The 22,258-nt window shown below is 35.4% G+C and overlaps 1 protein-coding gene across 1 annotated transcript in view; it reads left to right on the top strand.

Annotated features, from left to right (window-relative positions):
- NEGR1 (neuronal growth regulator 1) overlaps positions 1 to 22,258 on the top strand; it is a 913,167-nt gene that overhangs the window by 377,555 nt on the left and 513,354 nt on the right. Inside the window, exon 2 of the mRNA XM_019919185.3 lies at positions 7,815 to 8,047. Coding sequence (XP_019774744.1) covers positions 7,815 to 8,047 — 233 coding nt within the window. The remainder of the gene's footprint in view (positions 1 to 7,814; positions 8,048 to 22,258) is intronic.

Genomic DNA, 22,258 nt, shown 5'->3' on the forward strand with positions numbered 1-22,258 from the left:
ATAATTATTTTTGTTTTTTAAATATCTGTATTTACTGATGCTGTAAAGTGGCATATACTTAATTAATTTGACAAAATAGTTGAGTTTAGAACATTTCTGTATAGCCATTTGCTGTTTCTTATTTTATCATCTGTATTTATATGCAAATAGAATACTTTCCAAATGATTTAAACACAAAGATGTTTACTGGAAGGAAGTAGGTGTTTGATGGAAGGGAGTAGAATTGCTGATATTGTTTTTGGTACAGGATTCCATGTGTTTTTTTTCCTTGTTTTAAGAGTGAGGTGTCTGTATCTAGCTCCATCCCTAAGAAGATGGGATAAAGAGGCTTGCCTGGAGCCTAGAGCACTATCTCTTCACTTCTTTGGACCTGGCTGCATTCTTCTTCTCTGATATTGCTGTTTTAAACACCTCCTGCATGCATTCTGAATGTAGTGTTCATTCCCTTTATAGCTCCTGAGGAGAAAGTCCAACTTCTCCAGGAAGCATCTGCCAGGGAGATAGCACTGCAGACAGAATTCTCCCCACAGCGGTTCAGAGGCCCTGCCAGTTAACAAAAATCTTGAAGCCCTTACAGATCCAAATATCTCACATTTAAGTCCATGTGGGAGAAAGCAAGTGGTTTAGTTGAATTTAAAAAGTAGAAATGACAAAGAAATTTCCAGTTTGATTCCTAAGGCCATTTGAACAGAGCTAGTCTTAAACTAACTTTTCAAATATGTAACTCCTCTTCCTTTTTACATTCTCTGCCTCATTTATCCATCCTGAATTCATACATGCACCATTTTTAATGTAGAGATAATAAGACCTACCTACCTCTCAAAATGCTTTTGTGAGTGTTAAATGAGATCATATATGAAAGTATTTTCCATACCACTTAACCAATAGTCAGTATTCAGCAAATGGAATTTCTTATTCTTATCAAGACAAGACGATCATAATTAGACTTTAGTAATAGGCCAAAAATGTCAGTACGTTGCACAAAGACTTTCCTACTTTCTTTAGTCAATATATAGGCTTTCTTTCACTCTATCCATGCTTATTTTACTTAATAAATGTTAATTCATATGTTGAGTGATTTACAAATAATGTATTGAAACACCCTAAAAGTAAAAATTCCTTGGCATTGCCTCTTCTAAACATGGTCAGACAGGCTAAAGTGGAAGCTTGACTTAAATGAGACAATGAAAAGAAAAAGATAAAGCAATTTGTAGTATTATAGAAAAGCATGGTTTGATTATCAGTTAAAATGAGTGATTTCAATGTCTGGAATTTAGAGATTAATCCCAAACCAAATTTTGATTATTTCTTAGGCATTTAATATGTTGGGTTTTATATATGTATATATACACATACATGTATATATGTATATATATACATATTATATATATATGTTTTAAAAAATACATACACTATAAATTTTGCATTAAAATAAGACTTAAAGGTATGAATTAATACCATTGCCTGATCACATTAAAGTTCACTTCTTTCATTAATTAGGTATAGAATGTATGAAAAAGCAATAAAAAAATTTTTTTAAAAGCTTTATTATTTTCAGTGTTCTTTTCTCTGTTTTACAATATCAAAAATACGTATGTTTGAGAATTTGCTGTTATAATTACATAGTAGCTCATAACTTTCAATCTCTTATCCAAGACATTTTTAATATAGCTTTATTATTACAAAGATGTACTAGAGTAAAATGTATAGAAAATCAATTTCTTTCTCTTACAAAATAAGAAATCAACATTATTTGGGTTTTTTTGTTTGTTTTTTCTGTTTTTTTTTTTTGTGTGTGTGCTACCATGTAAAAAGTAAAATATGCTGGGCTTCCCTGGTGGTGCGGTAGTTGAGAATCTGCCTGCCAATGCAGGGGACATGGGTTCAAGCCCTGGTCTGGGAAGATCCCACATACCGCAGAGCAACTGGGCCCGTGAGCCACAATTACTGAGCCTGCATGTCTGGAGCCTGTGCTACTCAACAAGAGAGGTTGCGATAGAGAGAGGCCCGCATACCACTGTGAAGAGTGGCCCCCGCTTGCCACAACTAGAGAAAGCCCTTGCACAGAAACGAAGACCCAACACAGCCATAAATTAATAAATTAATAAATTTTTAAAAAAAAGTAAAATGTGCCCAACATGGCATATTTCCCATTCTAAAAATAAATGTACATGTGTCATTAATATTACTTACATACTTATGCCTGGAGGTTTAATGAAGTTATGTCATAATAAGGTTATTATGATGCATTACAAATTTCTATAAGCAAGTCATATGTTACATAACCTCTCTGTACCTCACTTCCTTCGCTGTAAAATCGGCAAAATGATAACTTGACGGTACCTATCACAAAGGGTTGTTGTGAAGATTGAATGAGAAATAGATATCATGTGCTTAGAACAGTATCTGGCAGATAGTAATGTTAGTATATATATTATTATCTACAAAATAGTATTGAACTGTTACCTGCAGAAGTGCATTTCTCACTTAGAAATCTCTTTAAATATATTTTGAAATATAATTTTCACCATCTATAAGGGTGAGTGCTTCATTAAATAAGTTCATTAGACAAATTGATGATTCTTTGAAAATCCACAATTTGAAATCCAAATTATGGATTTCCCTTGACAAAGTCATGCATGCCCTACACTTGCCAAAATAGAAAGATAATAGGAAGTATTTCACCCATAATATTATATATAAAGATATTATTGTCTAGTAAATACTACATGTTATGTAATATACATGTATACATGTATGTTTATAATTATCTGTATCCATATTCATATCTATACCCATATCAATATCTATTATATTATCCAAGGAATAACTGGCATGAAAGACATTAAGAAGAGAACAACCTTAAAAACAAAGGCAAGTGGGTGAGGAGATAGAATTTGTTCTGTTCTATTTAATCTCTACTTTACTTTTCTTACCTCATATTGGCCTTGAAACCAGGATATCAAAGCTCTCTTTGTATGAAGAATTAGCATGGAGGTTGTATGATGTTCTGAATTTTTTAATTTTTTCTGTGTGCTTTTGAAAGTTCTTCTGTCAAATTTAGAACTTTGTGATATGATGAAAAGACAACTGTGAAGGTAGCTGGCCAATCCCTTCATAGGTAGATCATTTTCACATGGTTTAGCTTTGATTCCAAGGGAAATTGTACTTTTCTTCTCTTATTAGTTAGTACCTTTAATAGGGGCTTTCATTAACCAACACGTCTTGAGAAAAGCTGGTCTTTCTCCATCGAGCGGAATAAATCCTGCTGTGTGGGGTAATGGTAATGGCGCTAAGGCTTATGTTTTTGGAATGTGTTACAGGGAACTTAGAGATATGAAAGGAAAAAATCATTCTTCAGCAGCCACAGACTTAATTTCTTAATCGAGTTTAAAAAATAATAAATAGCCAAATATGCTAATTTCCACTAAGCTCTCTGATGTCCACCTTTCAGATTTAATCACCACAGGAGATAGTGTCACAGAGAGAGTCTGTTAGAATTGCTCCAACATCATTTTGTTCAACTGGCACCTCACCAAGAGGGACTTTATACCCTCAAAATAAGGACCTGCCTGATACGTACAAATGTCATTTATAAAGGAGCTCCTTAAAAGATTTCAGAAGCAGCAGTGTCAGTCTTATTAGAAAAGCATTAACTATCTTAAGCCTGGGTTTAAATAAATAACAATCTTGAACAAAATGAAGTATTAAAGCTATTTTCTATACATTTTCCAACAACCAGATGTTTGGAACTATGTTACACAACATCCAGATGATTGAAAATTTAAGTGTTTGTCATGATATTTGTCTTGGTGTTAGCACAGCTTATGCTGAAGAGTGTATTTTTGGAACTGCTTCAGTCATCTCCCTATAAAGTAGGTTGTCTAGAAGATTTTTTTAAGTGGGGGGGAAAAACTTTCAAAAAAAGCTGTGCCATACTCAAAGGATATATTCATTATTAAACATTTCATTCAGATTATTTCATTATCTAGACTTCAAAGGGATCCTAACATCACTAGCTGTTAAAACGTTCTATTTGGAAGTCCAGAGATGAAAAATGAACCAAGTTTTTGACCCGAGAACTATTGCTTCATCCTACTCTCATCAGTGATCTGATCATCTTTGCTTTACCAACCTCTCTCTCACACATTAATTTCTCCATCCTAAACAGGAGAACCCCTCACATTTGCTACTGTGTAACTTTGCTACTGTGTAATATATTATGCAGACCTCTTGGGGAGGAGAGTTCCAGGCAAAAGAAGCAGTAAGAAATGCCAACTTCCTGGGGCAAGAGCAAGTGTGATTTGTTGGAAGCACAGCTGGAGGCCCAGAGTCTAGAGCAGAGTAAATGGGAAAGAGTGGGAACTGACAATGTCAGAGAAGCATCAAGGGGCCAGATTACATAGGACGATTGGTCACTATAGGGATTAAGAATTTTTCTTATGAGTGAAATAGGAAGGCTTAGAGTTGTCGATGATCTGATTTAAACTCTAAAGTTCATTCTGTTTATTGTGGGGAGAACAAGGTCAAGGGCAGAAGCCAGAGACCCTCAGACAATTATAATAATCCATTATAACAACAATTTAATTACTGTATTTTCACTTCCTGTTCTTTATGATGGTTCATCATGAATATAATTTATCATCCTTGCTAAATTATAAATTCTGTGTGGGCAAGGATTCCAACAGATTATATCTTTACACATTAGTGTTCTTCAACTAAAAAAAAAAGTTTGATACCCAAAGAGTACAAGATGAAATTCTCACCACTTCTGTCCTTTTCCCACCCTCCCGCTCCCCTCTATCATACCCTAAATACTTTCCTTCTTTCCAGAATTTCTTCTTAATACAGCATACACATATCTAGCAGTACCTCTTTGTGTACATGAAAAAAACAAAAACAAAACAGGGGGGAAGTGGAGAACAAAGAGGAGATAGATAGATAGGAGACAAAGTCCTTTTTCTCAAGGAATCGTATGTGTATATGCCTATTTCATATATTTTACATAATCATCTTATAGTTGAGCTTAAAACTACATACAGTATGTATAAGTATCTTATGTTTTTATAAAAATAGAAAGTCATTCCTAGGCCTTGCTATTCACAATTTGTAAAATTCCATATATGGTAATTTGAGTTATTTAGGTTCTACTTCAGTAGTGTAATCTGAGAATTGCTCTACAGAAGTCCAAGGAAATAATACCCCAATTTTCTTTTTTTCCCTGAGTCTCTTTCAAGTGTCTTCCTAATGTATGTCTTGAAAAGCTTTGGGTTGGGACCAATAATAATTATGGAAGATAGTTATCCAAGCCGAGGAGACACAAAGAGCCCCCCCCACCTTTTTTTTTTTTCATTTTTCTTAGTGAAGAAGTTAGAATCTCTTCTTCTGTGAAGGTCCCTGGCATGCCAGAACAGAGGAATAGTGCTTATGCTAAGATTACGAGTTAGAACCCAGATCAGGTCTATGAAATCTCTAGTATCTAAATACTAGTTACTCGCTGTGGTCTTCCTGATACCGCCCCCCCCAAATAAAGGTAAAGCTGCTGCTGTCTCTAGGGAAAGGGAAATGCCAGGCAGAGTGTTCTAAATCAGACTTTCATGGTAAAATATCCATTAATGATTAATTTTCTGCTTCCTTTAGAATAGGACAGGTTAAGCAGTTGGTCACATTCAATAAATAAGAAATTACTTGCAGTAATGTCTGCAACATTCTAATCATCTTCCCATTTCTGAAAACTATTTTAAAAGTCTGTGATCTGCATTACGGTGAAAATGACATTGAATGTGGAAATAGAAGGCTTGATTATGAATTCAACTTTGCCATCCACTAACAGTGTGGCTTGGGCAAGTCATTTAACCACAAAATTCCATTTATATTCTAAGGATGAATTGAGCATAGCAATCTATACCTCACAGGGTTGTTATGAGCACCAGATAGGAAAAAGTGTGAAGGCCACAAATGCAGAGGTCACACAATAAACATTTGATGAACCCAGATATTAAATACAGACAGCGGAATTATCATAATCCTAGTAGTGGTATTTCAGTGTTCTATGCTATACCAGTACACATGTGATCTTGTGAAATGGGAACTATGTCCCCTGTATCTTCTTTCTGCATGTTATTAAGAATGACAATATACTATAATTGTTTAATTATGTCATTAAAGTGGGTTTTATTTTCTTCATTAAATACATCAGGAAAAGCTTTTCAATTAACAATGACCTTTATGACTTCTACTAGTTTGTATTCTGTAGATGCTGAAGCTGACTGCAAATTAGATTCTGCAATGTACCTTGTTCCTTATTTTTTCACCCACTGATTAGTTTGATACAGTTGGCAGCAGCCTACCCTGTTGCTTTCAGCTTGCAATTTTGTAGCAATCTCAAAACACTGTGTTCAATCCCCCAAGGTGTTCTGTAGAAATGCTGTCAAACTATTCCGGTGTATGTGTATTTTCATTCTGTAGCTGTGCTTTGTACTCATTTAAGAGAACCAGTCTTTAATTTGTATCAGAACGTTTTCAGGTTGAAACTTAGAATGCCAGTCCTCAGCAAAATCACTGATATATGACCACAGCCTTCTGTTCTAAATCTTGATATGACTGACTCCTATTAGATACAAAGCTATATTTTTAAATTTTGTTATAGAATACAACTCTGAATAAATGGCTTCAAATTTGGCCTTAAAATCTAATAGTAGTCATCATGCTTGCTATTATCATCTAGCTCTAGTTTACCTTTTCAATTTTGTCTCTCATCCCTCCTACCTTATATCCCATGCTTCTCTGTACTTCCTTAAAATGCCTGGCTGTCTCTCTCACCTTTCCCGGGAGTTATCTGCATATAGCACCTCTGTCTAGAACACCACATCTTCCACTCTTCATCTCTTTATCTCAGGCATTTTTCTATTCTAGAAAGCCTTTTTCTGTACTCACAACAACCTTTCTAAGTCAAGTAACCCTCGTTTGTCTCTCATGTACCTTGTGCCTGATTTCATAAAAATATTCTTCTTTCTGTATAGTATTAATTGGTTGGCTTAATTAGATTGTCCTCCTTAGTAGACTAAAAGTTTTGGAGAGCAAAGGCAATACCCTTTGAATCCATGAATAGTAGATGCTCCATACGTGTTTTTGTTGGATAAATGAATGCTTTCTGGAAAGCATTTCAGTTTATTGAAAAGACTGTAAGAATTTGCTACTAAAAGTATTATATTAGCCTCGCTACATTTAATTACAACAGCAATATTATCAGTGAAATGCAGTTCATAGTTTCAGTGTACGGGTCTACTGCTCTGCAAATGCAGGTAATTTTAAGAATAAACATGTATATGGTGCCATTCTGTGCTTTATGTATCTGGCACATTATATTCAGAATTGGATTGCGTTAAACCGGGCTAGCTCATGAACCTATTCTACTTCTTACAATTTCAAAGAAAGAAATGTGTTTTAATGTTGAAATTGTTATTTGAACTAATTTAACCTTATTTAAATTTACTTGTCATCCAGACAGAATAAAAAAGGATTTTGACTGGCTTTGAATTAAAATACACACACACACACACACACACACACACACAAACACACACACACACACTTAAAAAACAAAACTAAACCAAACTGTAGGAAGATATTGTTTCATATTTGCTTTGGGAATGAAAAATGTACCAGTGTGTTCATGTCTCCTGTGTTTATAGCTGATGTTTGCATTTGATGCCGTGCCATAATTCAGCATATGGAAATACACTCAGAACAAAGATAATATTGTCTCTCATTTTCATTTTGATTAATAATGTTCTGTCTCTGGTAATTTGTAGGTGTTATTTGGAAGATGGAGCTTCAAAGGGTGCCTGGCTGAACCGGTCAAGTATTATTTTTGCGGGAGGTGATAAGTGGTCAGTGGATCCTCGAGTTTCAATTTCAACATTGAATAAAAGGGACTACAGCCTCCAGATACAGAATGTAGATGTGACAGACGATGGCCCATACACATGTTCTGTTCAGACTCAACATACACCGAGAACAATGCAGGTGCATCTAACTGTGCAAGGTACGCATTTCCATGTCTGCTACGCTTAGAAATGTTCAATATTTAGATATCAAAATGACTGAGAGGTAGCTGACAATGTTGAAAGATATGTTGTCATTGTCTTCAGGGATTTATGTTCCTAGATTCCATTAAGTATAATGGCTTTTATAAGCATACAAATCCCCACTTACTGAGATCAAAAATTATCCATTAACATCACATTATGATTATTTTGTATATGATCCATTTTGTATCTTCCTATGAGTCACCCCTTCAATAAATCTTTGAGAACCCATGGTTGGTACATTAAAATAAATTTTTGATAGCCTATGATGGCTACATTAAAATATTAGAACTTCTTGAAATATGAATAATAACTCTTTAAAAGTAATCCTCAAGCTTTCCAACACTCTGTCTCAATTCAGCTTCTATTTACTTTGATTCAAGTCACAATGAAAAGAAACAGCCTTCTAGAATTACTTTATTTAAATATAGAATAATTGAAAAAATATGGTTCACAATGCTTTATACTTTGATTTACTTTCAGTAGATCATAAATCATGCTAGCTAACTTACAATCTCCAAATATAAACAGAATCATCCAATTATTTTACTTTTCTTGCATACTAAAATATAAGAGCATGTTTATCCTCAACACAAATACGTTTCAAGGAAAATATAATTATAATGCTAGTAGAATAGAAAATGTGTATTTTTGCCCTTTTGCATTATATCCTCATGCTTTATAGATAAACCATGTGTTGGTTGCATAGAAATAGTATATTGTGGAACTCAAAATGACATTGCAGCATTTCTAAGTAAAATTAATAACAAATTATATGATAATGTAGTGCCAGCGAATGCATGTTTTATTCCTATCAGGAAAGCTGAATTTGCAAGTTAGTTGTATTATTTCTGAGTTTACCCTTCAAAAATCAACAGTAAATATTAATTTAGGTACATGGTTTACATTCAGAAAAGATTGTTATTCTACAACTTTATTAATTGAGCTTTATTTCCTCACATAAAGGTAAAACTGAATTCAAACAAAGCTTCAATTATTAGTAAATATTTTAACTTTGTGATAATGATTAAACTTATTAAACAATTAACTTTAAGAAGGAAATTATAAATTGAAGAGTAAGGCAGTGAATTTCCTCAGTGGTTTTCCTTATTACAAATCATTGAAGACTTTGGTGATTTTCCTTATTTAAAAGCATATAAGAAAATAATAAAGTTTTCATAAAAGTCCATCTTCATTCAAAGATTATCCAGAGATTCCAGAGGGCAGTTTATCCAGCTTCAAAAAATGACATGAGATTACAAGACACAAACACATTTCTTCAGTTATCCAAGCCTAATTCTGTTCTCTTGTTTAGTTCAGTGCCTTTTGACTTGAGTTTCTAGTTCAAACACTGCAAAAAAATTTTATTACATGAGGAAAAGTACACTTAGATGGTAATATATTTGAGTCACTTGAGATAAAGACATTTTGCTTCTTATATGTTTAAACAATATACTTCTGAACACTAAAAATATCCCTCTTTCCTTTTTTCTATTCTCTCTTATTCCCTGTTAGGCCCATATTTTTTAACGAGACCCCAAATACATATATATATGCATATATACATATATATATATGCCCTGTTAATGAAAATGTTAATTTCCATAGAATTTCTTCATAACTTTATATTACATAGGTTGTTTAAATCTGTACACAGTTTTAAAACTGTTACATGCCTTACTTTGGCACTCATTTTTGCTGGCCAGTATAAACTTTTGGGTACCATTTTAGGAAGAACATTTTACAAATGCACTTATTGAATTTTTTATCAGTATAATATTTTGTTCCTCTAGAAAAATATAATTTGTGTTACTGTTTTGATGTGTGTGGTTGGGTCAAATTAAAAGCTAATAATTTTACAGTACTTATGAACATAATTACTTATTAGAAGTTGATTGACATGTGGGCATTTACATTAATAAAGTTCAGGGAACAAATTAATAGGCTTGTCAGTCAATTCAAGAACTAAATAAATATCTTAAAAAGTCAAACCCTACTTAAGCTACATTTCCTCTCAATGAACAAAAATAAACTGATGTGCACATTTCTTCAGTCTCTAAATTTGTTAGGTTGTCTAATACTCAGGAGTATTTGGATAATTTTGAAATATATGTTCATTGCCTAATAATTTGTCAAGCCTTGATTCAACAAGATAAAGAAATTTAGCAAGTGAGAGAAAGCTATTTATTAATCAATGACATTATCAATCAATAATGTCAAACACACATTGGCTGGTAAAAACAAAGCTCATCTTTAATTGTTGAAACTATGTACTCAAGGGAGCTATTTTTAAAAAGTCATTTTAGAAAGGGGATAATCAAAAGGATATCTTGCCCACACAGACTTTGCGCATGGGAAATTTGTTTATGTTATTGATTTCTCAGAGCTATTCATATCAATAAATGGAATAATTGGGGAGAAAAGACACTGGAGTAGGAGTTGGAAAACCTGGATTCCAATCCTGAATTTTCCCTCACGAAATGGGTAATTCTCAAGCCTTTCTAAACTTTAGTTTTCTCATTTGAAGGACGAGGATTCAGATCAGAAAATCTTAAGGTCTGTTCTAGTCAAAAGCAAAAAGATAAATGACAGGGGGAAAAAAATCCACTGTGACTGTTTGCTTTTGATTTGAAAGGGAAAAAGTTTTTTAAGTTAAAACATGAAAAAAAAATTTCATAACACTTGTACTGAGAACCATGCAAACTAATTTTTACACAGTAGCTCCTTCTAGTATTTATTCTGCAAGTGCGTTTTATTTATCTCCATGTTTTTTTTTCACCAACTGAGCTGAACAATGTATGTACTCACAAATTTGAAGAATGTGGTGAATTGGGGTTTTGCTTCAAGGGGGTGGAAACTGGCTGATAGATTTGGTAAGAAAATAAATTTTTCATCACCTGTATATAGCGCTGTTAAATCAAGTTACCTAATTGTCCGGTGTTTCAAATCATGTGGTGTAGCATTTACTAAGAGTATCCTTCTTGTTCATGAGTATAAACATGTATGCAGCTTGAATACTTGTTATGAAGGGAGATCCCTATTACAATACTGTTTTGAAATGAAACATAAAATGTAAATGCTTTCCATTCAAAAATATAACACAATGGTTTCTACTTTAAGTCCATGTCTAGAGTCTAAGTTGTATGCAGCACAAAATAGACACCCCAAAATATTGTATAATAACTGAATATACATACAACAGCCTCAGCCAACACCTCGACTGCAGCCTTGTGAGACTGAATAGTTAAGATGTGCCAGGACAGAAACTGAAATAATAAGTGTATATTGTTTTAAGATACACACACACGCACACACACACGCGCGCGCACACACACACACACACACACACACACACACATACACATACACAAACACATTCACACACACACAATATATGGAACGTTTATCATTCAACTCATGCCCTTCCAGGGAGATATACTCTAGGTTTTCTCTAGGCAGGTTAGAAGGAGGGATGACTAGCACATAAGCCTATGAGCAAAATAATTTCTCAAGGTGGTTTAACTTGCTGAGTGTGTCCTAATTTCCTCAGGGTATTTTACTTACCTAAAATATTTGTGATAGACGGGGTGCTATGCTTCCCTTTTCAAGGATGGGCTTGTGTTCCTAGCTGCTGTGAGTGCCATCAGCAGACAGCATATAGTGGTCAGCCCTTTCAAAGTTAGCCTCAGCTGTAGAGAGGCAAAGCCTAGTTCTGCCTAGAGCAACAACGTCTGATGACTGATTAAAGCCGGGAGTATAAAAGCCTCTCCCTTCCAGCCTGAGGAGGATAACTCTGATGGGCTATTTTGGCTTGAGAGCAGCTGAAGCTATTGAACAGCATCCACTACAGCTCAACTTCTTGCTCTGTTCAATCCTACCTTCTTCTTTTTCCTTCTCCAGCTATTTATCACAAGACTATTCCCTAATAAATATCCTAATTTTACATTCCATCTCCTTTCAACTCAAAGATCCGTAACTATGACCATGTTAGATCCTTGCCTCTGGCTTAGTCATCATTTAGAGAAAATCTTCGTAAAGTGGAAAGACAACACATTCAAATACCATTCATTATTAACATTGTTTTACATTGGTTGGGAATTTAAAGTGGCTTATACCAAAGTATTTAGTACACCAAGGCAATTAGGAGAAATCAGAAGCAAAAGATAAGGTAAGAAGAATAGGATGCAGCCAGATGTAATAGATTATTACCTTTTTAAATGTAATATATAATGTATTAAATGTATAAAATTTTTGCCATGATTTCTATATATTTTTAGAGCTTGGTAAAAATTTTAGTTCTAAGATTTCTAGCACCCAACACAGAAAGAGAAACAAGAGCAGTTATTCATTCCATGGCCCTGAAGGTTAAAACTTCTATTTCTTAGTGCTCTGGTCCTGTTACCCAGGGAGATAATTTGACCGTGAGTCATCTCAGAATATCATCGTGAACTGTAAGGAATATTTCAACAGTAACTGTATGGCATGCACAGAACTCATTCGTAGGATTGTTCTTTATAACACCTCTCAACGTAACCTGAAGTGCAGGGAAGTATAATTTTTTTTTTAATCTAAAAATAAATTTAACAAGATGCTAATTCAATAACAGTGAGATTGCTTTTTGATTATTCCTTAATCTATGAGTAAATTTTAGAGCCTATCCTTCCTGAGTCAAACTTTCACAAATATTATTTCTCTCAGTGGGTCTTTGAATAGGAATTCAGGTACAGATAGTTCAAAATTATACTTACCAATGAGTATCTGGAGAGCAATTATTCTATGTGGCCACAAGTTTAGAGCCATATTCTTTAAAGACCAGCATATCTTAATCAAATGCTAACATCCTTTTTATGAATATTAAAGCCCACACAAGGAACACACTGGCAGAGAAAGACACCACACTTCTGCTCCAAGTTGAGCTGGCTGGCAATAACGCAGCATCACAGGACATGGGCCCGCCTTCCTCAAAAGACCCAAAGGGGAGAAAAGCTATAGCTATAATGGTCAAAAAAGTATGGTAAAATACCACATCCATTAGAAAACTCAAGTCATTGTTTTTCAATAGTAAATACTTCAAACTTTTCAAAAAGCTACAAAAGGAAACCAAAGAAAAATATTAGCACTAAAACAAGTTTAACAGAGCCCATAGATGTCAAAATAGGTAATGTCTGAATGCAATAATGGTTTAGGACAAAGCCCTCAGACTGGCTCCCACTCTGTTTTATTCAATCTCTATTTATACCTGTGGGGGAGATTAAGATTTTATATAGGAACCCCAATTTTGGACCTACTTTAAAACACAAAGAAGTGATAAAGACCCACAGCATATATTCTTAATATTTTTAGTTGGGAAACAAATAATAAACCACCCAAAATAAAAATGGTTCCTTAACATAATTATGTTTCATTATCCCAGCCAAAGAACTTTTAGCTTTAAGGGATGTAACTTCATAGTATACTTATCAATAGTTGTAAAACATATTACATTAAAAATTATTATTTTAATTGACATATAACATTATGTTAGTTTTAGGAATGCAACTTAATGATTCCATATTTGTATATATTGTAAATGATCGCTGCAGTAAGCCTAGTCAGCATCGGTTGCCATACATAGTTACAAATTTTCTTTTTCCTTGTGAGAAAAATTTTAAGATCTACTCTCTTAGCAACTTTCAAATAGGCAATCCAGTATTATTAACTGTAATCACTGTTGATTTGCAACCTTGGGAGTTCCTCTGGTGAAATCCCAAACTGTGTCACTTTACACAGAGGGCGAGGAGAGACCTAAGAAAGAGGCAGACCATTTCAGATTGGTAGGTGGCAGGTTTCAGAAACAAGGAAGCTTATATATGAGGCTTGTCTTGGCTGATTGCAAGACGAGTAGACCTCCAAACCGACCCGCTAGAATCTTAAAAGTTTATATATAGAGGCCTTAACAGGGTTCAGTCATGTATTCAGTTCAGATGGTCCTAACAACGCATTGCTCTCTCAAGGCTGCATCACTGAAACAGCTCCTAGGGTGGAAACGGTGGGCAGAACATACAGGACGGGGGGGGAGAGGGAGAGGAGCCTCAGATTGCCTGAGTCCAGCCCAAGGGTCAACCTGTTGTCATGTCCTTTCCATGACCTCGTCCAGCAGTCACCATGTGGTACATTATATCCCCATGACTTATTTACTCTAAGCTGGAAGTTTATACTTTTTTTTTTTTTTTTTTTTGCGGCATGCGGGCCTCTCACTGCTGTGGCCTCTCCCGTTGCGGAGCACAGGCTCCGGACGTGCAGGTTCAGCAGCCATGGCTCACGGGCCCAGCCACTCCGCAGCATGTGGGATCCTCCCGGACCGGGCCACGAACCCATGTCCCCTGCATCGTCAGGCGGACCCTCAACCACTGCGCCACCAGGGAAGCCCGGAAGTTTACACTTTTTAATCCCTTCACCTATTTTACCTTTCTTCTCTCCCAGCCACCAATCTGTTCTCTGAATTTATGAGCTCACTTTTGTTGTTGTTGTTTTTAGGGGAAAAAAATCACCAGAAATGAACTTAGTTTTTGTACAGGATCCATCTGTCTATTTCATTAACTTGATAACAGAGATAAATTTCTAAGATCACCTTATATATGATGATTAAATATATATTATCTGTTTATAAGAAAATATTAATCCTTTACTCTCTAAAATTAGGTAACAAGTGATATCAAATCATTGAGATCAAAGTTACGTGGGTAGGGGTGTACATACTCTTTGTCATTCCCTCTTCAGGGAATTCCTACCTATTCTACCATAAATCATTTTTTGCTTACCCCAATTCACATTATGGAAAAGATCCTGTGGGTGGCAACATTCACTGAGTCTGTGCAGACTAATCAGTACCTGAATATAACAATCACTGGTTCAAAGACCAGTTAAGTAGGAGAAATGATATAAATAAGGTTGTATTAGTTCTTGCAGATTCTTCCCACAGTGATGTACTAGTAACAGTGGAAACTTACCTAACTTACCCCCCCTATTTTTCTATTTATGTTGGTCTGAAATATTCAGACTTGTACATTTGTAAGTTAGGAAGAAAATAATTTATAAGCTTTTTGGAGCATATCCCTCATTAGTTAATAGGACTGTCATTGTATTCCCCAGATAGTTTATCCAATGGAAACATTTAATCTGTTAATATATATGAGATAATAGTATTGACATCCAGAAAGATAATGGTTTGGTATCTAAACAGTTTAGAAAAATTATGCCTAATTTGTGAAATTTGGAAAAAATAAATCCTTCAGGTGTCATTTGTGATCTAGACTTCAGCAAAATTATTCACTCAAACATACCTTCACAGAAAAACTCAGGTCCACTCATCTGAACTTAATATGAGCTAGGCCTTTTTAGGCAGTAAAATAATGCCTAAACCTTTAAAATTAATGTATTTTTCAGGTGGAGTATTTCATTTTTCATTTCAGATGTTCCAGTCTGACTAGAAATGCTATAGTTACATGGCACTGCATATCAGGCCAGCTTCTTGGAAAGCATTACCTCACTTTTATTTGTGCGTGTATTGACATTGATTAGGTTATTGGTGTAGCTATTAGGGTTCATAAGAAATAAAGTTAATTGAACTAATTTTTAGTGAACTTCTCTTTTGAATATTGGTACTTCTTACAGAATGAATATTTTCTTCTCTTCTAAATATTCTTTTTCTTTTTTTTCTTTTATAGTCTTTAGAAAAGATTACTGGCCATTACTTTTCTGCAATTGAGATAAAAGCATTAGCAGAAAGAGAAGGTAGATTTCATTAAATAGTATTTTTCTTTGAAAAAGATTTTCTCTGTTAAGTGTAGTGATCATATATTCCTAACCAAAACTTAGTATATGAAGTTATATATATATATTGTTTAATACAAGAGATGTATTAGAACAGTATTGTAGATCAAAACTGTGTAAAATCCAAAATACTGCCTACTGTACACAGAGGGGATTAATAAGTTGGTGATATTTTCTTATAAACTTTCAATATGCTGCCCTTTGTGAATGAGAGAGAGATGGGAAAGTGCAAGAAAAAATAATATTTATAGAAACTGCATACTGTTGAATTCCATCTGAACCACCCATTTTTCCTATAGAAGGAATTTCGTGAAAACTACTGCTGAATTTTGTGAATTGGTAACAACAAGAGGAACAGTGTTAAAATTTGAATAAGCATCTTTTTTACTAGTGAATTGTGCCAGCAAGGAAGTTTGTACTTCAGTACATCTGTTCTACACATGACTTGGATCATTTTTTGAGGGGTAGTAGAAGAGGGACAAGGAAATCTCAAAACGTTGTATAATCTGTGGTCAGTGTTGCTGAGGAGCAATTCTGCTTTCCTTTGTCCTTCTCATAAAGGTTTAAGTTTTGAATCATATTGGCAAGTATTAAGTAAAAGGATACCTGAGAATGGGATGTATAAGAAGAGGAACAATATTTATTGCTCATTTTGAGACTGAGTAAATCAGTATTTCTGGTTTGGGTAACATAGTGTTAAAAATGCAATTTGAAAGTATTTTAAAATAGTTAACCCTTTAAGCAAGATATGCTGCCCTTTAAAAGTCCCTTCAATGATTGATGTGTATTCATTCTGGTTCTTGAAGCACATAGTTTGATAAGTATCTCAAGGCTCAGACTGATCATATTTTTATTTTCTTGGTAATTCTGTTTTGGATTTGTGTGTTGTATTTCAGAACAGTTATATTTGTTGCCTATCTTAGAGTATCTTTATTTTTTCCTAAAAAAAAACAAAGAAAACAACTGTGTAAGTAATACCTGTCAAATCCCAGTGCAATGTACACCATCAGTATGAAAATCTCTCTATAAATAAAAGATTACCAAGCTTTAGCTGGTCCACTTATTTTGAGAAACCTTGCAAATAAAATCAAGTCTGGTGAAATAATTTGTCTTCTCCTAGGAAATCATTACAATAGGATTTGATCTATGAAATGATTTTACTGTTTTCTTCTCCAAATTATGTGTACAATTACTACCAAGACAATTAGGATTTTGCCATTTTCATTAACTAAATTCTGAATGACATACCCCTTGTAACCTTTATGTAGCATAAAGATAAAATTTAGCAGAGGAGAAAATTTGAATCTGCTAATGATATTGTTTATCTTATGATTTGTAGCAGAACAATAAGAATTAATTATGTTTAGTGCCAAGAGGAAAATGGGCACAATTAAGACTGGTGACAAAGTTCAGTCTGCAGAATCAGAGTCACTCTATGTCCAGACACCTCTGTGCCCCATACCACGTCCCTCCCATTCCTTCAGCATTCCTTTAGTGATCTAGTAAGAGCAGTAGAGAGACACAGGAAAGGTGGATCGTGCACCTGCACTAAGCTGTCAGAGCTTGCTAACCTACATTAGTAGGTTTGAATCTAGACCAATGTTCTTAAACATTTTGTGTTCATTAACCTATTTGAAGATCTGATGAAACCTGCAGACCTGGTCTATAGAAAGTATATATACCCTCTACATTTTACAAACTTCTTTATGTGATCAGAATGCTCATGGACCCCCTAAATTTATCCATGGACTCTAATTAGAACCTCAGTTTACTCCTTGAGGGTGCGGACTGGGTCTTAATCCCTTTTGACTCCCAAACATCCAAGACAGTGCCTGACAAATATTAGGGACTCAATAGAGACTTATTGGTTGTACATGTGTATGTACTTCTTTCTCCCTGGCTTCATGCCAATCACTTTGCTTAAGCTGTGACTTAATGTATTGATGCTATCTTTAGGGCATAACACCAAGAATGCTGACATAACAGGAAAAATTTTAAATTAAAAGGATTAGTTAGGCATTCATGACTTAGGTTGCTTATTTTTATTCCAGGTCATAGCACCCTTATCCTCTGCTAATCCCCATGTTTTCACAAATGCAGAATAGTGATTGCATATTGTAGTGAAAAAATAATAAATGGGATACCAGCATTTTACAAAAAAAATATATTTTCTCCTAACAATGTTATTTTGAGAATAAAAATATACTTTATATGGGACAGAGTTACTACAAAGATTATAGCCAAGGGTTCCTAATGCCAAACCCAGGTAAGGGGCTAACATTTTAAAAGGGCCAAGAATAACACAATTAGAATTTCCTCTCAGGTATTCCACTTATTCTTTCAGATACTGATTTGAGCAAGTGGGTGTGAGGATGTGTTTTAAAACGGTATGTTGAAGACTTGAGAGAGGAGAGATTTCAGAGCTATTTGTCAGTGCAAAGTTAACACATGTATATTGTTTTCATCTACTTAGGACCCTACCTTGTAAAAGGTAGTCTGTTTTAAAAAGACATCTAGGGGGCTTCCCTGGTGGCACAGTGGTTGAGAGTCCGCCTGCCAATGCAGGGGACACAGGTTCGTGCCCCGGTCCGGGAAGATTCCACATGCCGCGGAGCGGCTGGGCCCGTGAGCCATGGCCGCTGAGCCTGCACGTCCGGAGCCTGTGCTCCACAACAGGAGAGGCCGGCCACAACAGTGAGAGGACCGCGTACTGAAAGACATCTAGGGTTAACTCAGTTTAATTTTTTAAAAATGCTTGTGCAGTTCCACTTTAATTCAATACCCCACTTTAATTTAATACCTACTATGTACAAATAACTTTGCTAAAAAATGCACATGTATTGTTCCTTGTGGTAAGCAAAATAGTGGTCCCCAAAAATGACCATGTCTCAAAGGGGAATTAAGATTGCAAATCAGCTGACCTTAAAATAAGGACATTACTTTGGATTATCCAGATGGGTCCAATGAAATCATGAAAGTGCTTAAAAGTGAAAGAGTGAGGCAGAAAAAGAGAATCAAAGGGAGACATGACTGTGGAAGTGGATCACAGTGATGGAATGTGAGAAGTACTCAAGCCACCACTGCTGGCTTTAAAGATAGAGGAAGGGGATAATGAGCAAGGGAATATGAGGACCCTCTAGAAGCTGGAAAAGTTAAGGAAGTGGATTATCCACTAGAGACTCCAGAAGAAAACACAGCTCTGCCAACACCTCAATTTTCACTAAGAGACACTTATTTTGGACATCTAACCTATAGAATTATAAGATAAATTTGTGTTGTTTTAAGCCACTCTTTGTGGTAATTTGTTATGGCAGCAAATAGGAAACTAATACACACATGCGCGCGCGCGCGCACACACACACACACACACACACACACACACTCTCTCTCTCTCTCTCTCTCTCTCTCTCTCTCTCAAAAATATAAAATACTTTCATACCTATCTAGAACAGGGTAGAACAGGGTTTCCCAACCTTGGCACTATTGACATTTTGGATCATATGAGTGTGTGTGTGTGTGTGTGTGTGTGTGTGTATGAGGTGGAGGGAAAGAAAATTTCTGTGTATTGTGAAATATTTAAGAGCATCCCCAGCTACTATATATTGAATATTTGTGACCCCCCCCCCAAATTCATATATTGAAACCTAATGCCCAAAGTTATGATATTAGGACATGGGGCCTTGGGGAAGTGCTTAGGTCACAAGGATGGAGCCCTCAAGAATGGAATTAGTGTTCGTATGAGAGAGATCCCAAAGAGATCCCTCCCCGTTTCTACCATGTGAGGTGACAGTGAAGAGACAGCCATCTAAGAAATGAGCTCTCACCAGACACCAAATCTGCCAGTGTCATGAATTTGGACTTCCCAGCCTACAGAACTGTAAGAAATGAATATTTGCTGTTTGTAAGCCACCCAGTTTATGATATTTTCTGATGGCAGCCCAAATAGACTTGCTACACTGGCCTCAGCACCTAAGACACTAGTAGCATTCTCTGGTTGTGACACACAAAAGTATCTCTAGATGTTAACAAACATCTGCTGGGGTAAAAATCACCCCAGGTTGAAAACCACTGGACTAGTAGAAAAGATAGACACAAGCTTTAATTCTCCACTGTGTGGCAGGTTGTAACAAGTTCCATGAAAGTACGGATCTTATCTCTGAAAGCCCTACGCTTAGTGAACACAATAGGGGCTGTCATGTAATTGGGGCTAAAATAAATATTTAATAAGTGATAGAATGAATGAGTGAAGCCCTTTAAGAATACAAGCCAGCCAATAACCAGACAAAATTCTTCTGAATTTCTTTCTTATTCAGTAATTATTTGGGTTATATCTCCCTTCGAAACTAGTTAAAACCAATATTCTCCTAAGTAGTCCAGTGTGGCATAGGCGTTGGATTGACCTCAGGTGATATCCAGCTCTTATATTTATAAAATATATGAAGTTGGTTCTAAGTGACACCATCTCTTTAAGACTCAATTTCATTCACTGAGAAGTGAAAAATAATACCTAACATTCTGGATGACTGTGAAAATTAAAAAAAAAATAGATATAAAAGAAATTTCTCAAAGTGTCTGATTCAGAGTAGGTATTCAAAAGATTTTACCTTCTTTTTTTCAGTGAGCTAATAATGTACAGATAGATTCTTTCCTCTTTTTTCCTTTGAATTGGGATGTAATTGAGATTGTTCTCATTGATTTCAAGTGATTTTTATTTAAGAATTAGACAATGAAGTTGATCTGTAAAATATTGGTAAAATTAGTTACTCTTCCTTCCTGTGGAGAAAATCCACGTGAAAAAATATAATGAATTTATACCAATGTCAGGGTTTTGAGCTACAGTAATTGGAAAAATATTCTACATTAAGGAAAAAAAAAACAACTACTACCTAATATGAAAGAAAAGATATGGTGGCAGTCATTTTGCCTATTTGATCTCAGAGCCATTCTTTGCAACCCTTTTGCTATGTTTTGTATCATGGGGTTGGCTGAATCCCACGGTTCAGGTTTCTGTGTTTTCTAGCAGCATTCACCCAGTGACAGACACTGGCAAGAGTTGGGACCAAACGGAGAAGTCAGGCTATTTTGCTGTCTCATTGCCCCAGGCCTTTCTCCTCCTTGGCTCCAGCTTCCCTTGGACAGCCCATCCTGCCACTGGCACAGCTCACACCAGGCAGTCCCCTGCTGTAGATCTAGCTCGTGATGAGCAGTCCCCACCTCTGGTATCTGGTAATGATACCTGCCTGTAGGAGTATTAGTGGCTTCTTGTTACAGATCTCTGAATTGCCTCATCTTCATATACTTTGTCGTCTTAGCCCTTCATTACCTGTGTAAATAGTTCCCTGTATTAAGCCCCCTTTTGTTTGAAATACTTAGATAGGTTCCTGTTTTCCTGACTGGATCCTGACTGATACAGAATTTTTCCTGTAATGTCAAGTGTTTCCTACTTGTAAGTACTCTTAAGAAGTATGTTTTAAGCTCTACCATCTATATAGGTAACCATTTTATATAATGATAATTACCTCTTTACATTCTGAAAAAATATATATCTATATATAATTCCTGAGTATAAAAAGCAAATTTAAAATCAAATCATAAAATTAATTACACATATATTGGGATCTCAGATTTACTAAACTAATTATCAAAAAGTAAGATAAATTAGAGAGAAAAGATAAAAGTATGCATAATTATTAAATGCTGGCATTTATGTGAGCCTTGGGCTTCTCTTTATTAGCTTTTTGGGTGCAATTATCATTAACATTTCAGTTGCATCTTTAGTGAATATTAGAACTACACATACACAGTGGCATGAGTGGTAACAGCAGTCTTTTATTATCCACACAGACTGCAACTTTAAGAAAAATACCTTAAGGAGAGGCTGTAGAGCTGTGGTTGTGTATTTACCCTGGGAGCTATGAGCTGTCCAGCAATATTCCGGGCCTTGATCTTTACAGCTGCATCTGTGCCTTGTGGGAAAACTAATGAAAAGCAATTTGGGACTCTTTCCCAGTAAACCAGTTACCTGACTTTGGACACTAAGTCTAATGCAACCAAGGCACATTCTTTAAGTTTTTGCCTTTGGCCAAGCATTGTTCTAGGAGTTAGGAAAACAAAACAAAGTTCTACAAATAAGAATTAGCTTTTCCCTTCAAGGAACTTACAAACCAGTGGGGCGATACTGACATTAAGTAAATGAGTGCCCTAAAGTTAGATAGGGGCTGGGACAGATGTATACATAGGGTACATATGAAAGAAGTAGTCCTCTTTTTGTGGAGGGGCACAGCTAACTTTTGAAGTGAAACGGTTGGTGAGGAGAGGGGCTTGAGGTTTGATTACAAGGCAGGAAATAATGGTTA

The sequence above is a fragment of the Tursiops truncatus genome, chromosome 1 (assembly GCF_011762595.2).
Source record: "Tursiops truncatus isolate mTurTru1 chromosome 1, mTurTru1.mat.Y, whole genome shotgun sequence".
Lineage (NCBI taxonomy): Eukaryota > Metazoa > Chordata > Mammalia > Artiodactyla > Delphinidae > Tursiops > Tursiops truncatus.